Genomic DNA, 18,761 nt, shown 5'->3' on the forward strand with positions numbered 1-18,761 from the left:
TAGGAGTTGAAGGTATAGCTGCTTTACTCTCTTCCAGACCAAGTCCCAGGAGCCTGTGTCTTAAAAAGCCACCATCGTGGCTTTGTAGTTTTCTTCTCTTTCTGGCCCACGGAGATGTTTATCTGGTTTTGGGCCCAGCTATGTGTCTCTTTGCTTTTCTGTTTTACTATGTTCCCTATCACGGACATGTGTCCAGGGTAGAGTGGGTGCACGAGAGCCTGAAGCCCATGCATCACCATGGCTGGAACTGGGGACACACACACCCCTTCGCTACTTTGCTCTAGCTCACGAGAGGAACCCTCATGCTGGGAAGCTACGTAAGGGAAAGGAAGACCTGCTGGCCAGGAAGTTGTGGCGGAGAGTCACTGCAGGCTGAGTAAGGGCCCCCAAAGATGCCCACATCCTAATCCCAGGAGTTTTAAAAATATGTTACCTTACATGACCAAAGGGACTTCACAGATGTGATGAAGTGCAGGATCTGGAGATGGGGGATATCCTAGATTATCTGGTTGACCCCAATGTAATTATAAGGGTCCTTATGAGAGAGAACCAGGAGAGTCTGTGCCAGAGAAAGAGATTTGAGGGTGGGTGCAATGCTCAGAGTGATATGAAGAAACCACAAGCCAAGGAATGTGGGTGGCTTCTAAAAGCCAGAAGAGAAGTGGATTCTGCCCTAGAGCCTCCAGAAAGAAAAAGCACTGTTTTAGCCCAGTTGTGACTGATTTTAGACCTCTGACCTCCAAAAGGTCAGGCGTCAATAAATCTGTGTTGTTTTAAGCCACCAAGTTTGTGGTAATCTGTTCCAGCAGCAATAAGGAAGTAATATGCATATTGAGAGCTGATCCCTGCACACGACCACGTAAAGGCAACAAATTACCTTCCTCATGTATGTTAATAATTAATTACAGCTGTTTTCAGGCTCTCACGTGCCTGAGAACCCGGAAGACGTCAGGTATTAAGAGAAATACACATGGTGCATGATGACAGGAGAGGAAGTAGATTCTGTACAGATTCCAGGATAATTTGTATGTGGGGGAAAGGAGCTGTTCAATGCATCTGAGTCCGTCCCTGGCCAGGGAAGAATTGTGTATTCATTTGATAATCTACTGGAACAGCTTCCAGAAGTATTTGATTTGACTTCAACTTTTCTGATCACCATCACAGTGTACATGTATAAATGTTTTTCAATGTATACAGACAAAGCAGTCTAAAACATTTTACAATATTAGAAGCACCTTTAAAAGTCTGAAGAAAACAGAGAAGAGCACATACATTAGCTGTTGTAATCTGTGTGCTAAATACTTGCCAAGTGGATTTAACTATACGTGTCATTATAGTTATGAGCAGTAATAATAGAGATTCACGAACTGACTGGATCTGGAATGAATGTTTCTAGTTTTAGATATTTACAAAATTGTCTTGTGAGGGTGGCAGAGAAATGGGGAAAATAAAGTAGATCGTAAGTATTTCAATAAAAACATGACTAAGTTAAAAATAGAATAAAGTGATGGATTCTTAAGTTATCAACATTTCTGAATGAATTTTGAATAAAGGAGAAGATGGCCATAAAGAATATAACCTAAATTTGTGCATTGCTTTTTGAATATAGTTTACTATAAAACCATAGGAATTTTAAACATACACACATTAGCAAAGAAGTACTATTAATATTGTATATCCACAAAGGGGTATAAGATACAGTGAAACTACAGGAGTTTTGCCACGATGAAACTGACACCTGTGTAAATTCCCTCAAGAGCATGAGAAAACACTTCATAATTTCTGTATATAAAGCCTGATTGATTTAGACATTTATTTAATACTGTTTTGATTGCTAGGATATAGCAATAAATATGAAATGAACTCTTCCTCTATGGAACCCACCTTCTCATAGAGAGGAGAGATGGAAAACAGTAGCTACAACAGACCAGAGCTCCATGCTGTGCCCTGGAGCTGGGGAACGGAGCAGCCTTCGTATTACAGGTATGCATAGGAGACCGTAACACAAAGAAAGGGTGGAGGAAAAAATGGCCAACCAAGAGGCTTTGAACTACGTCTTCAAGACTTAGGAGGAGATTATAGACAATATAGAAGAAGGGGTCATTCATTATTTCCTAAGCTATTGAAGTGCATGGGCGTATATCTTCTCTAGGTAGAGAATACAAAACCTTCGGCCCTAGAAATCGTACCTTCCCTTCTTTGATCTTGGTTCCAATAATTTGTCGTCTTTGCTGAATGATCTCGATAAGAAGATCACACTCCTCCATCAATTTGGCTTCTTGACGTGATGCATTGACCTATGGGATAGATAAAATGGTGAGCATTAATTTGGCATTTGTTTTAGTTAAATGCTCTTTTTTTAATGTAGACTAGTATATTTCTGGTAATTGCTGAAAACATATTTTATTCATTTATTTATTTATTTATTTGCGGTACGTGGGGCTCTCACTGCTGTGGCCCCTCCCGGACGCGCAGGCTCAGCGGCCATGGCTCACGGGCCCAGCCGTTCTGCGGCACGTGGGATCTTCCCGGACCGGGGCACAAACCCGTGTCCCCTGCATCGGCAGGTGGACTCTCAACCACTGCACCACCAGGGAAGCCCGAAAACATATTTTATTAAAGAATTTACTGAGGTATAGTTGCTATACAATATTATATAAGTTTCAGGTGTACAATATACTGATTCACATTTTTTAAAGGTTATATTCCATTTATAGTTATTATTAAATATTGGCTATATTCCCTGTGTTGTACAATATATCCTTGTAGCTTATCTAATTTATACACAGTAGTTTGTACCTCTTATTCCCCTACCCCGTCTTGCCCCTCCTCTCTTCCCACTCCCCACTGGTAACCACTAGTTTGTTCTCTATATCTGTCATGAAAAGATATTTTTTTATTTGTCTACTTTTTTCTTTTTTTAACATCTTTATTGGAGTATAATTGCTTTACAATGTTCTGTTCGTTTCTGCTGTACAACAAAGTGAATCAGCTATACGTATACATACATATCCCCATATCCCCTCCCTCTTGAGACTCCCTCCCACCCTCACTATCCCACCCCTCTAGGTGGGCACAAAGCACGGAGCTGATCTCCCTGTGCTATGCAGCTGCTTCCCACCAGCTATCTCTTTCACCTTTGGTAGTGTATACATGTCCATGCCACTCTCTCACTTTGTCCCAGCTTACCCTTCCCCCGCACCCTGTCCTCAATTCCATTCTCTACGTCTGCATCTTTGTTCCTTTCCGGCCCCCAGGTTCTTCAGAACCTTTTTTTTTTTTTTAAGATTCCATATATATGTGTTAGCATACCGTATTTATTTTTCTCTTTCTGACTTACTTCACTCTGTATGACAGACTCTAGGTCCATCCACCTCACTACAAATAGCTCAGTTTCGTTTCTTTTTATGGCTGGGTAATCCTCCATTGTATACATGTGCCACATCTTCTTTATCCATTCATCTGTCGATGGACACTTAGGTTGCTTCCATGTCCTGGCTATTGTAAATAGCGCTGCAGTGAACATTGTGGTACATGTCTCTTTTTGAGTTATGGTTTTCTCAGGGTATATGCCCAGTAGTGGGACTGCTGGGTCGTATGGTAGTTCTATTTTTAGTTTTTTAAGGCACCTCCATACTGTTCTCCATAGTGGCTGTATCAATTTTCATTCCTACCAACAGTGCAAGAGTGTTCCCTATGAAAAGATACTTTAAATGTTAACTCTTCTTCCAATAATGCAGGGATGGCAAATATAGGACTTACATGTCCACTCCCTATCTTCTTGCACCCCCGGAAAACATTTATTATCCAATGACAGCAGTCTTTTTTGCTAAGCCATACTGAACCTCAGGGTCTTGCTTTTTAAAAAAAAAAAAAATTTATTTATTTGGCCACGCTGGGTCTTAGCTGCAGCACGCGCGATTTTGTTACCATGTGCGGGATCTTTAGTTGCAGCAAGCAGGATCTAGCTCCCTGACCAGGGGTCGAACCCAGGCCCCCTGCACTGGGAGCACGGAGTCTTAGCCACTGGACCACCTGGGAAGTCCCTCAGGATCTTTCTTAACACACCATGTACGTAGCTATTACCAACTGATTGAAAACTGACACTTGAAATATATTTGCAGTTCCTGCTTTTATATTTTGAAGGAAAGTGCAATTTTAGACTGTTAAACATAAAAAGTTAGAAAAAAACTAATATTATTCTTTTATGGAGGACAGATTATCATCAATATCTTTTGGACAAATTTTCCAAAAGCAAGATAGCAAGGTTACATTACATTTATTTAACTTTTCTTTTATATACAGACATGAACTTTGTATTTTATCACTATAAAAACATCAAAAAGGAAAAGGATGGTTGAATATCTTATTAATCTTATAGCATAATTCTAAATCTTCTGGTATACTTCGGGAAGGCCGGGGTTCTACAGTGAAAGCCCGCCATTCTCCTGGCAAGGTAGATCGTTGTAGAATGGCTTGTATTTGAAGTTTTTAAGGCTCATTGTATGCAAGGGAGGGTTAAAATTAGCTCATTCTTGGCAACTGGGCTTGGGAAATACTCTGCACGTGCTATTTCCTCCATCTCATGACAATTCTGAAATGCTTATTCACACACAGAGACCCAGAAATCACAGCTGTGGGAAATGGAGATAGCATGCGTGAGTTTTATGATTTTAACACAGCGCAGGAGAAGCCTGCAGTGTTACAAAGAACGACAATAGCACTGATTACTCCAGTATAACTCAGGGAGGAGACGTGGCCCAGTCATTAAGCCCTTTTGATTAGGGATACTTTCTTTAACTGGAGTAATTTCAGTCTCTATGAATGACACAAACCGGAAGTGGGGTCAGGAGTTCAGAATAAAAATTCACTGATGGCTGTTCAGAGAAATCATGTCCTGTTTCCAGAGACCAGGATTCCTTGAGTTTTATTCCTGATCACTGCAAGACAGGGCAGAGAGACAACTCAAGATACTGCCTTATTGAGGAGATGGTGCTCACTGGCCGTTTGCAGCGAACTATGAGATCATGTCCTGTGTTAGATTAGCACACAGACATACTTGCTAAATGTTTCATAAACAAAAGAAAGAATTAAGAATGCATTGATGGACAAGCACAGAACGCGGAACTCAGGCTAATATTTCAAGGGAGTTAATCGCTGGGCTCAGTTTCTCTTACCATTACTTTTCTGTCATCATTTCTAGTTCCCCCTGAGGCTTCTCAAGTAAGTTGAGCTATCTATGGAAATATTTACTTGAAACTCCACTACTCTCGAGAAATTTCTTGTCATTTCTTTTGACTTCAAACTGAATTTAATAACTGACTACAACCGAGCTGTGAAAAGGATGGGATCGTATTGAAACCATGGGCCCCTAGAATGAGCCCTCAGAGCTAAGCTGTACTTGAACATACAATCAAGGTAAATCCAATTGGATGCAAGCTCCATGAAGGGAGGGATCTTGGGCTGTTGTATGAAATGAGGCATCTATCCCAAGCATCTGGCACCATATCTGGCACAGAATAGGCATTCAAAAACTGTTTGTTGAATGAACAGATGGTGAAGAAGATCTTCCAACAAGAGACAAGGTAAAATGAAGTGAAGCAAGTAGCTATCATGACATATTACAAGCACTCAATACGCAGGTATTGGATTTGTTGGTTTTCCAGGACTGTACAGACACAAAAATATGTCTTAAGTTTTTTTTTTTAGGGGGAAGGGTGTTGATTTTCTTTTTCTTTTACAGCCTTATTGAAATATACTTCACATATCATAAAATTCACCCATTTAAAGTGTACGGTTTGTGGGTCTGAGTGTATTCGGAGTTCTATAATCATCACAATCTAATTTTAGAAAACTTTCGATATCCCCTAAAGAATTCCCATACCCATTTGCAGTAACTCCACATTCTTGCTACCCACCCCATTTCAAGGCTTAGGTAACCACTAATCTATGTTCTGTCTCTTTATGGATTTGCCCGTTCTGGACATTTCATAAAAATGGAATCAAACACCATGCGATCCTTTTTGTCTGGCTTATTTCACTTAGCATAACGTTTTCAAGATTCCTCCAAGTCACAGCATGTGTCAATACTTCATCCCTTTTTATGCCAAATATTATTCCATTTCAGCAATATACCACATTTTGTTTATCCATTCTCTAGTAGATGGACATGTGGGTTGCTTCTACTTTTTAGTTACTATAAACAATATTGCTATGAACATTCATGTATAAATTTTTCTGTGCGCATATGTATTCATTCTTCTCGAGTATAGGAGTAGAACTGCTGGGTCACACGTTAATTCTGTTTAACTTTTTGAGGGACTGCCAAACGGTTTCCCAAAGGGGCCGCATCATTTTATATTCCAACAAGAAGTATGTGAGGCTTCCAATTTCTCCACATCCTTGTCAACACTTGATACTGTCTGTCTTTTTTTGTTTTATTCATCCTAGTGAGTGTGGAGTGGCATCTCACCGTAGTTTTGATTTGCATTTCCCTCATGGCTAATGATGCTGAGCATCTTTTCGTGTGCTTCTTGGCCATATGTGTACCTAATTTAGAGATAAGACTATTCAGATCCTTTGCTCATTGTGTAATTGGGCCATTTGTCTTATATAGTTGAATCGTATGATTTCTTTATATATTCTGGATACAAGTCCCTTGTTAGCTATGTGATTTGCAAATCTTTTCTCCCATTCTGTGGGTTGTCTTTTCATTTTCTTGATGGTGACTTTTGAAGCACAGAAGTTTTAAATTTTGATGGAGTCTAATTTATCTCTTGTTCTACTGTCACTTGTGCTTTTGGTGTTGTAGCTAAGAAACCTAATCCAAGGTCATGAAGATTCATACCTCAGTTTTCCTCTAGAAGTTTTATCTCCTACACTTATGTCTACAAACCATTTTAAATTAAGTTTTGTGTATTATTATGAGAAGTAGGGGTCCAACTTCATCCTTATATTTACAGATATCCAGTTGCCCAAGCACCATTTATTGAAAAGACTATTCTTTCCTCCACTGAAGTGTCTTAGCACTTGGTCAAAACTCAACCGACCACATTGTGAGGTCCTTAGGTTTTGAAGTGGCTGCTAACATATTCTCTGGTTAAAGATATTCTGGGTTTCGTAACTCAAAAAGACACATGCACCCCAATGTTCATCGCAGCACTATTTACAATAGCCAGGTCATGGAAGCAACCTAAATGCCCATCGACAGACGAATGGATAAAGAAGATGTGGTACATATATATATACAATGGAATATTACCCGGCCATAAAAAGGAACGAAATTGGGTCATTTGCAGAGACGTGGATGGACCTAGAGACTGTCATACAGAGTGAAGCAAGTCAGAAAGAGAAAAACAAATATCGTGTATTAACGCATATATGTGGAATCTGGAAAAGTGGTGCAGATGAACCTGTTTGCGAGGCAGAAATAGAGACAAAGACGTAGAGAACAAACGTATGGACACCAAAGGGGGGAAAGGGGAGGTGGGATAAACTGGGAGATTGGGATTGACATATATATACTAACTAATATGTATAAAATAGATAACTAACAAGAACCTGCTGTATAGCACGGAGAACTCCACTTCACTGTATGGTAGAAACTAACACAACACTGTAAAACAACTATCCCCCCCCCCCAAAAGAAAAAGAAGATATTCTGGTTTTGACTGAACCTAGTAAGACCCTGCTAGTAACTCTAAAGTAGGCGCCATGAAATGTGGTATGGAGTACGAGCTCTGCTCGTAGATGATACTGAGAAAGTGGAGGAGTATGTCCGTTTCTAAGTTGTCCTATTTTGTAAAATGAGGTGAATATTATCTGCTCTCTCAGTCAAGCGGGATTTTTGTGGTAAATACAATACCATAAGATATGAGGAATAATATATGGGGAAATGACTTACATTATGAAGCCATACACAGATCTGAGGTAGTACTGTCTGCAGTGGGAAGTAGTTTTGTTAAGAGACTATGATTTAGTTTGGGATCTATTTCACTCTCAAAATCATTGCAATTTGGGTTACTCTATGGTAGGAAAAGTGTCTCAGTCACCATCATAACGTGGGGTTCAATTTAATCCAAATTCTGACTAATCGATATTCACTATGAATAGGTTTGTTTTACCGACAAAGTGGACTGAAATCTACTTTGTTGAGCCAAGTATGTTTTGAGAAAGCTGATACTGCAACCACCGTCATCCCAAAACAGAAATTCCCAGAAACTGGGGAATATCATCTGATCTTTTTTTTTTTTTTGCGGTACGCCGGCCTCTCACTGTTGTGGCCTCTCCCGTTGCAGAGCACAGGCTCCGGACGCGCAGGCTCAGCGGCCACGGCTCACGGGCCCAGCCGCTCGCTCTGCAGCATGTGGGATCTTCCCGGACCGGGGCACGAACCCGTGTCCCCTGCATCGGCAGGCGGACTCTCAACCACTGCGCCACCAGGGAAGCCCTCATCTGATCATTTTAGGTCAAGTATTATCCTTAGATCTTTCAAAGAATACCGATGTGACCTTCCTTTGAAACTGGGAAAGTTGAATCTCTTTTCCCACTTTGATGAAGCTTCCAAATATTTGTAACCCTACCATTCTTATATTCCGAAAGGTACAGTAAAATGAGTTGAATGCTATCCTATATTTCTAAAATCCTTCCAGTACAAGGAAGTTTTCCACAGTTGTGCTGTTTCATGTGTCACTTAAAACAAAAAAAAGTTAATGATTTCATTGGACTTCATTTCTTATACGGGCTATTAATTAAAATATGGCAGGGTTTACTGGTTACTTGCAGCGTGTTCAGGTGTTTCCAGTTCCCTGGAAACTGGAAGCTCCTGGTTATGATTTTAGCTTGTATTTCTGATTCACATCTTTTGATTCAGAAACCACGAAGGCTGATGGAAGTGCTCTGAGTAGGGCCAATCTAAGGATTCAAGAAACAACCGCCAAACCTTCTTTTACAGACCTACACTTCTACCTCTGTGTCGTAAGTCTCCTTCTTGGTCCTTAACCTGAAGACAAGGGGGGTGGAGAGCATTAGGAATGCTGGCCAGTGGTAGCAACTGCTGTATACCACCTCTGGACCACACGGAAATAGGGTGCTCATCCCATAGAGCCCTTCACATCGCAGGACAAGATATAGCTTAAAACTGAGCCCTCTTCCCATTTCAGCCTCCTCCCTGCTACTTTTTTTCTCACCTTCTTTGCACTCATGAGTAAATATCACATCAGCCCCTCATGAGGAGAAATTCGGTCACTCTCACCTCATCTGTGTGATGGCCTCAGCCATGTGCTCACCATGTATCTTCTCTACATCTGGAGTTACAGCTTCCTTTCTTTTCTTTTTTGGCCGTGCCATGCGGCTTGTGGGATCTTAGTTCCCCGACCAGGGATCGAACCCGGGCCCTCGGCAGTGACAGCACCGAGTCCTAACCACTGAACCACCAGGGAAGTCCCTACAGGTTCCTTTCTTGCCGCGAAATGCGTCATCCTACCCACCGTTGTCTCCTAGTCTTTAGTACTAACTTTGTCTCTTTGCAAAATACTCGAAATTAAATTCTTCTAAAGTGAGATCTAATCCCAATTCTTTCAGAGCTTATTCTTTCCGGAGTTATCACCCTATCTTTTTTAAGGCCCTAACGAACACCTTTTCAGAGACTGGAAGTACCATAGCCGATGTCACACAAGCTCAAGCCATGACGGCTCTCAGAATACACTTGCAGCCTTCACTGTGAAAGAGCTACATACCGCTGTTGACCCGTTCACTTATTCATTCAAATAACAGCAACTGGGTTCCCACAGTGTATGAGCCAGGATTCCAAGTGCTGGGCATACTCTGTGACCCAAGAGAGACAAAGTTCCCATTATCACAGAGTTTACATGTAAGCGAAGGGCAGCAGGCTGAACAAGCCGAGAAATAAATAAAAATTTCAGATCGTGACGTGTGTAAAGGAAATCACAGAGGGTAATGTGATCGAACACGGCTGAGAGGAGGGTTTTTTTTTTTTTTTTTTTTTTTTGCGGTACGCGGGCCTCTCACTGTTGTGGCCCCTCCCGTTGCGGAGCACAGGCTCCGGACGCGCAGGCTCAGCGGCCATGGCTCACGGGCCCAGCCGCTCGCTTTGCAGCATGTGGGATCTTCCTGGACCGGGGCACGAACCCGTGTCCCGTGCATCGGCAGGCGGACTCCCAACCATTGCGCCACCAGGGAGGCCCTAGGGTCTTTTTTAATAGTGGTCATGATCAGACAAGAATTCTCTGACAAGCCTCTCGAGGGATGAAAAGGAACCAGTCAAAAGATGTGGAAAGGGTGTCTGCAGGCACTCCTGATGCTGCTTTTTTGTTTGTTTTTGTATTTAGCAATGTCTTTTTATTTTATTTTTTTAAACATCTTTACTGGAGTATGATGGATTTAACAGACCTCCTTGCAAACATTTAAAAATTCGTTTCTGACCTCCACGTCAATACTTGGGGCCTTTTCACATCCATTTGCAGACAGGCTCAGAGCGTGAAAAAAATGAGCCAGCACCCAGCTGCGGTTGAACAAGACACGTTCCGCCTTCTTGTTGCGGCTCTCGTAGAACCATAGGATGGGGACAACAGAAGAGGCACAGCACTAAGCAGGAAGCGCCGGCTCTGCAGCCACTTAGACTGGGTCTGAGTCCCCGCTCTAGCATCTGTTGGTGGGGCGACCTCAGCCAAATCACTTCTATCTAGGGTGTCCACAGTTGTCCTAAACTAACTTTTTGGGGGGCAGGAAGGGTAGAATGGGAAGGGAAATTTGTAAGATACAGAAGAAGAGAGTCTTGCTTGTAGGGGGTTGCTAACCCACTGTCTCCTATTCCTAGGGTAATTTTGCAGCTTCTCTTTGACAGACTCTGACTTTCTGATCCACTATAGCCCAGTGAAAGAGAAACTGGCAAGTTGAATAATGAAGTGAGGCCACTGCTCCTGTCTCACCCTAGTAGTAGCCCTGAGAGCTAATTCAGCACGGGGCCACCGGCCACATTCATGCTTGGATCAGCTACCAAGAATCAGCCACAGTCCCATGTAACTTGCCACTGGGTGCACAGTTTATCTGCCTTTTTTAGAAACGCAGTTACATGTACACATTCCCCAGATTAGTTAATGATCACGTAAATGGGTTGGCTATTTTCTCCAGAGCACTTGGTTAGCCAGGCCCAGTAAAAAGTGCCCCCCGCTAAATTTTATGGTGTAATAGCGTTAACAGTATTTCACAGAAAGGGTGGCGTGAAATGGACAATTTATTATTTTGGTCTTGTCATACGTATATAAACGTTCAAGGGATTTAATTACATCCACACACTAAAAATTGTACTACGTGTCTGTGAAATGTTCCTTAGAAGTCTGTAAAGTTTCTAAGTATTTCTAAAAACTTGCTCTTTAATTTTTAAAACAAATATATTTCTTTATTTTTGGCTGCGTTGGGTCTTTGTTGCTGTGGGTGGGCTTCCTCTCGTTGCAGTGCGCGGGCTTCTCATTGCGGTGGCTTCTCTGGTTGCGGAGCACGGACTCTAGGCACGTGGGCTTCAGTAGTTGTGCCACACGGGCTTAGTAGTTGTGGCTCGCGGGCTCTAGAGTGCAGGCTCAGTAGTTGTGGCGCACGGGCGTAGTCGCTCCACGGCATGTGGGATCTTCCTGGACCAGGGCTCGATCCCGTGTCCCCTGCATTGGCAGGCAGACTCTTAACCACTGTGACACCAGGGAAGTCCCTGCTCTTTTAATTTGACTTGTATCCCACTGAGATGTTCAGTGCAGGGTATAATGCCATCAGATTTCAGATATGTGTGGCCTTCACATCTTCAGAAATATTTTAGGGAACTCTTATAAGGAAATATCAATGGAGAAAAATAGCTGGCCACTTCGCACAGGTGGAATTGGACTAATATGCGTGTTAAAAACCTCTAGATTTTCAGAGTTAAACCTTTAAATTCCTCTTGTGAAAAGGATATGCTGACTTGTTAGATCACTTCCTATTCATACCCAATGCAAACAATGAAGTAAGCTTAGGAGAGGATGACCCCGATGTGCTAGGGAAAGGAAACTTTATTTCAGGGTGCTGGCATTGCACAATTCCACAGGCCACCATTCACTTTGGGTTTTTTTTAAGTTTTTTTTTTTTTTGATGTGGACCATTAGTGTATTCTTGATATTGTACCCCTTTGGTTTAAGACTCTAAACCTTGATCCCCTGAAATCACTACCAACGAGACTGGGGGTTTAAAAGACAAATGTCTACTTTACAAATTTGCCTAGAACTGGTCCTCCTGGCAAAAGCAAAGCTGTACCATGATTCAAATGACGGTGACCTCGAGAAAGGTCAAAACTCTTTTTTGGAAGCTCAGCATTGCTAATTATTAGAGAAGTGCAAATCGAAACTACAATGAGATATCACCTCACACGAGTCAGAGTGGCCATCATTAAAAAAATCAACAAATAAGAAATGCTGGAGAGGGTGTGGAGAAAAGGGAGCCCTCCTACACTGTTGGTGGGAATGTAAGTTGGTGCAGCCGCTGTGGAGAGCAGTATGGAGGTTCCTTAAAAAACTAAAAATAGAGTTGCCGTATTATCCAGCAATCCCACTCCTGGGCATATATCCAGACAGAGCTATAATTCAAAAGGGTACATGCACCCCTATGTTCACAGCAGCAGTATTTATAATAGCCAATACATGGAAACAACCTAAATGTCCATCAACAGATGAATGGATAAAGAAGATGTGGTATAGGGACTTCCCTGGTGGTCCAGTGGTAAAGAATCCACTCTGCAATGCAGGGGACGCGGGTTCGATCCCTGGTCGGGGAACTAAGATCCCACAGGCCGCAGGGCAACTAAGCCCGCGTGCCACAACTACTGGGCCTGTGCACGTCAACTAGAGCCTGCGTGCCACAACTACAGAGCCCACGTGCCCTGGAGCCTGTGCGCCACAACTAGAGAAGAGAAAACCACACGCCACGATGAAGATCCTGCATGCCTCTACAAAGATCCTGCATGCCACAACTAAGACCCAAGGCAGCCAAAAATAAAATAAATCTTCTAAAAAAAGAAGATGTGGTATATACATAAAATGGAATATTACTCAGCCATAAAAAAGAATGAAATAATGCCGTCTGCAGCAACACGGATGGACCTAGAGATTATCATATTAAGTTAAATAAGAAAGAGAAAGACAAATACCATATGATGTCACTTATATGTGAAATCTAAAATATGACACAAACGAACTTATCTACAAAACAGAAACAGACTCACAGACCTAGAGAACAGGTCTGTGGTCACCAAGGGGGAGGGATGGATTGGGAGTTTGCGGTTAGCAGATGCAAACTAGTATACATAGAATGGATGAACAACAAGGTCCTACTGTAGAGCACAGGGAACTACATTCAATATCCTGTGATAAACCGTAATGGAAAAGAATGTGAACAAGAATGTGTAGATATGTATAACTGAATCACTTTGCTGTGTAGCAGAAATTAACACAACATTGTAAGTCAACTATACTTCGATAAAATAAACTTTTAAAAAACCCTTTACGGTCTACTGCTATGGTTTAAACTCGACAGCACTTTTCTCTATTACTAAGAATATGGAATTTTGAGTCTGCATCCAAACTTAAAGGGATTAGTGTTATTGTATCTTAATAACACTATTATCTCACACTGTTATATGTCACAGTGTCCCTAACGATCCTGTCTCGTTCAAAAAGAAAAACACTGGAGGAGTGAATTCCCGTATGCCCAGGGCTGGAGCAACTAAAGCACCACTGAGCGGCAGACGAGCTGAGGATGTGGCCAGGAAGACGAGGGTACCGGGAAATCTGTGTGCAAGTAGGCTCTACGTCCCACTGCAGACTGCTGGCCAGGTGCAAAGAAAAATGTGAGGATCTGAGGGTGCTTTGGGGTTTTATTGTCCAAGGCAGCTGTAATGAACATTCCAGATCCTGGGGCAGAAGTTAGACAGAGTCGCCAGAAGGAACAATGCAAGGGATTCTAATATTTGAGTTTGTATATAAAACTGAGTCAAGGAGAGCTGAGGAAGAAGCAGACTGTATTACTGTAATTCATCTATCAATAATATGTTTATATGTAATCTTCATCCTAAAATTCTCTCACACCAAAGTCAAATATCTGTGGACCGAGCTGAAGGAGATGAGAGAGAGGAAAAATTGGCCACGTTCCCAGGGTCCCTGTCTTTGGAGGAGAAACTAGAGTACAGGATAACCTTTTAAAATATAATATTTAGCATGTTAACTTAATATTGAACACTTTTCACTAAGACTTTTAAAAGTCCAAGAAAGGCTTTAAAAAAAAATAATGGAATTCCTTCATCAAGTGCTTTTGGTGAGAAGTAGTGATAGCATGGATAGAAGCCACATGTAATCCAACCTTTACTGTAGAGTAACGTGGTGGAAAACGATTTGGCCCAGAGGAGACCAACTATACATATTAACTATCCAGATGGGATTTTGTTTTATTTCCACTACGGGATCCAAAAAAAAAGCTCCCAGGAACCTCATGATAAATCCTCTTTTCTTGAGGTTTCTAAAATTACGAAGCTTGAACGCTGGATAACGAATCGAGATGCCATTAAAAAAAACAGCAACAGGGCTCCCCTGGTGGCGCAGCGGTTGAGAGTCCGCCTGCCGATGCAGGGGACACGGGTTCGTGGCCCGGTCCGGGCAGATCCCACGTGCCGCGGAGCGGCTGGGCCCGTGAGCCATGGCCGCCGCGCCTGCGCGTCCGGAGCCTGCGCTCCGCAACGGGAGAGGCCGTGACAGTGAGAGGCCCGCGTACCGCAAAAGAAACAAAAAAAAAAAACAAAACAAAAACAGCAACACACTGTGGTGAGCTAGGCAATAAAAGCCTTCCTATAAACGAAACATAATGGTAACGATACATTCAAAGTGTCCGGCAAGAACGCCCGCCACCGCTAATGCCTAAAACTTGGAAACGTCACCACAAAAGAATTTTTCTCCCAAGAGTAGCACACGCAACATGACCATCCAAGATGTTGTTGATGTCGGTCATTCTGCAGTAAAGCAAAATCGTCTAACGAGGTGAAATTATTCGTTTGTTTAAATTTATTTATTTTATTTATCTATTTTTGGCTGTGTTGGGTCTTTGATGCGCGCAGACTTTCTCTAGTTGTGGCGAGAGGGTGCTCCTCTTCGTCGCGGCGCACGGACTTCTCATTGCGGTGGCTTCTCTTGTTGCAGAGCGTGGGCTCTAGGCGCGCGGGCTTCAGTAGTTGGGGCTCGTGCGCTTCAGCAGTTGTGGCACGAGGGCTCAGTAGTTGTGGCGCACAGGCTTAGCTGCTCTGCCACACGTGGGATCTTCCTGGACCAGGGCTCCGACCCGTGTCCCCCTCGCTGGCAGCAGATTCTTAACCACTGCGCCACCAGGGAAGTCCCGAGATGAAATGATTTAGAGTGAACAAGGGCTAGAGGAGGCAGGAGTTCAGAACTCAGGGTCCCGAGGAAGTCTTCCCGGGATCGAACACCAGGTCTTTCTTCCTTACCAGTTGTATGTTCTCGGCCACTTGCTTCAACTATCCATTTCTCAAGTTCCCCATCTGCATAATGTAGAAAATACCAACTTCTACCTGGCTGACCAGATGTTCCCCCAGGGGACAATGGTAATGTCTGGAGACATTTTCCGTTGTCACAACTGGGGGCAGGGGAGAGGGTGTGTGAGTGCTACTGGCATCTAGAGGGTAGAGGTCAGAGTCGCTGCTAATTACACATCCTGCGATGCTCAGGACAGCCCCCGCTAGAAAAGAGAATTATCCAAGCCTCAAATGTCACCAGTGTCGCGGGAGAAACCCCGGGGGTGGACTGTGGTGAAAACTAAATGAATGAGTACCTGGAAAGCCACTGAGAAATGCTCGGCAGACTATAATTACTCAATAAATGTTAACCACTGTGGTTAAGGAGCTCTGTTTATCTGGAATGTCCACATACAATCAACACTTTATGTTCTAGGACCATGTGGCCTGGGCCAACTACCTGGGGACTTTCTAGCATGAATCAAAACTTGTATCCTTCATCATCTTTCACCAAAACAATAGCTTTGGAAGCTATAACATGAGGACCGATTCCGGAATTTTCGAGTTACTTTCAAATCCCGAATGTATTTCTTATTCTTCTTGATGCAATGGGAGGTGAGGGTTGGAGATGAGTCTTCCATGATCTGGAGCGAGCGTTGGGAAACTTTGCCGTAAAGGGCTAGACCGTAAATATTGTAGCTCTGTGGACCGGAAGGTGTCTGCTGTAACTACTCGATGCCCCCGTTGTCATATGCAAGCAGCCACGGATGATACGTAACCAAATGGGTGTGGCCGCGTCCCAATAAAACTTTACTTACAAACACAGGTGACAAATCAGATTTGGCCCTAGGGGCACAGTTTGCCAACCTCTAGCACAGAGGAAAAGAGTCTATGGAGTCTGGAGCCTTTGGGCTTTGACGTGAAAGAGCTGCAGGTGTGAAAAATGTGTTGAATTTCTGTGAGAATGTTTTCTCATTTGCATACTTTCAATGAAAATATCTGCAAACTCTATGGCACTTAATAGGCGCTTGATAAATAATAGTTTTCTTCTTTCAGGGCATGAACAGACCCAAAGACTGAACTCATAGGATTTCAATTTGAAAGTGAAAACACACTTGCAGTATGGTTTTTACTTTGCCCGCCATGTCCTGCCGACTTCTGTCCCAGTTATACCAAATGCTGCTCTTGCCCTGAGGTGTTTCTCGACTACACTCAAGTAACTTCAGGCTTACATTCTTGGCATGAATGCCGCTGACTTCCCCTTTTGTGTTTAATGGTAACTCTGTTCAAAGCCGTTCCAAAATGAAGAAGCAGAATGGAAGGTGTTGCTCATAATTCATTCAAAAACAATAAACTCCTCCCTTCCTTTCTCTTATTAATTACACACTTTAGAACACAAGCGCTCTACACCCTTCCGTTTGGGTTGGGCACACAGAAAGGAAAAAAAAAAACAAATCTGTTAATCTGTCATGGGCAGTTGTCTCTATCGAGTCTTTTCATAAAGTTTCTGGAGAGTGCTACTTTCTATGAAGTGATTCTGAACCAATCTGTTTGGCAAAAATCTCCTTTTAGACGTTGTGGTCAGAGCTGAAAAGTAACTTCTGGAAGAGGATGGTTGAATGCAGGGAGGATGGAGGTGATATGTTTCAGGGAAGGGAAGTCGTTCCTGATGGAAAGAGGAAGCTTTTATCCCATGACCTTCCATTACTCATTTTCAATCTTACATGTCATTTCTCATTAAGTGGCATTCTTTTTAGCTGTTGTGCCGTGATTCCTGAATAGCAATGGACTGGAAAAATACAAAGTTGGACTCCTATTCAGGCTTGACTTACTCAAGGGTGGGTGCCATCTGCTCTCCTGCAGAGTTATGGAGAACAGGGGTTGGAGGCCGGCTCTTTGGTCTTCCTGACAGTGAGTGAAGCAGACTTGATTATGTCACTGATTAGACTTGCACTTGGAAGTATAACTGGAAAATGTCAAGCTTTGTTCTGGCTTTCTGATATATCCACAAGCACTAACTACGCCCCATCTTGTCTGGTTGTTGTCACTCTAGAATACCAGCAGAAGCTGGGAGGTTGATTTCTAAATATTTTTGATGCCCAGTGTTTAATATTCGTATTTATTCAAATACAGTGAAAGGGACAGTTTAGAGAGAACGAACAACTGAGCTATGGTCACCACGGGGAACATGGATTGGGTGCTATCATTCCGTTTGAGAGGAGGTCTGTGACTCTGTTCCCCTTGGAGTGGAGCATGAGACTAGGATGAAGTACTAGTTGTCACCAGGAAATACCAGTAGGGGTGTGGGGAAGTGAGATAGGAGGAAACGTATACAGCCAGTTAAGTGTGATTTCACCAAGGCCACTGTGGCCAAACGGAGATGAATCCCAACGGGTAACTCTGGGAAACAGTGCAGAATGCTATTTCCAGCTGATGGGAAGGAGAAGGGTATTTATCTACTATCTCCCATCAGTGGCTGCTTGAAGCCTGTTGGGGGGTGGGTGGGCATGAACTCCTCTCCGGAATTAACTGGGGTGGGGGTGGGAAAAGCCCCCAGGCAGAGTCTCAGCCTCTTGCAGCTGGAAGCTCTCAGGCCCGCGGACACGGGACTGGTGAGTACATTACGGGCCTGGCACTGACAGTCAGAAAGGAGTGACTGCTAGCTGGATGTTCCTTAAAGAAGAGCTGTCATAGAGGTCAGAGGACACTGGTGTCACGGTCGTCCAGTCTGTCCTATATGTAGCTCCAGTGACTTGCTTAGGACTCCTTGCAGAGCTAAACGGAGTTTGCATCCGACAGCACTTTCTATCTTAACCTTGGTCAGTCCTAACCTTGGGGCCACAATCCACCTACAAACTTCCGTTTGCGACGGACCGTGAACGGGTCTAAATCTGAGCAATGGGTCTAAATTCCAGCAACGAAGTTGCCTGGAGAAGAAAACGCATGAAATCTAAATACATATATTTCTCTCCCTCTCCCACCCACCAACCCATTAACTGAAAGGTCAGCTGTATTTCTATACACAAACCTGACGGCTGTTGCCTTCTCACCTTCCTACCTGGGCAACAGAAGGCTCTGTTTACGTTTGTCAGGATCGGGGGTGGCAAGGAGGTGGCATCCTGCCAGGTAATGGGACCGCTGCTTTCTTTAATTTTATTACCAAGAACAAAGCCCTCTTATTGTTTAATAGAACACTTAAAGGCAGGCC

General features: G+C 43.1%; 1 protein-coding gene and 1 non-coding gene across 3 annotated transcripts in view; both read right to left on the reverse strand.

The window, feature by feature from the left end:
* The window catches only part of MID1 (midline 1), a 126,836-nt gene that overhangs the window by 53,991 nt on the left and 54,084 nt on the right, over nt 1-18,761 (reverse strand). For both annotated transcript variants that reach the window (XM_065900416.1, XM_065900415.1), the window contains exon 3: nt 2,190-2,297. In XM_065900416.1, coding sequence (XP_065756488.1) covers nt 2,190-2,297 — 108 coding nt within the window. The remainder of the gene's footprint in view (nt 1-2,189; nt 2,298-18,761) is intronic.
* Nucleotides 9,368-9,440, reverse strand: TRNAD-GUC (transfer RNA aspartic acid (anticodon GUC)). Its single transcript has one exon. It is a non-coding gene; the product is annotated as a tRNA-Asp (tRNA).

Source organism: Phocoena phocoena, chromosome X, assembly GCF_963924675.1.
Source record: "Phocoena phocoena chromosome X, mPhoPho1.1, whole genome shotgun sequence".
Lineage (NCBI taxonomy): Eukaryota > Metazoa > Chordata > Mammalia > Artiodactyla > Phocoenidae > Phocoena > Phocoena phocoena.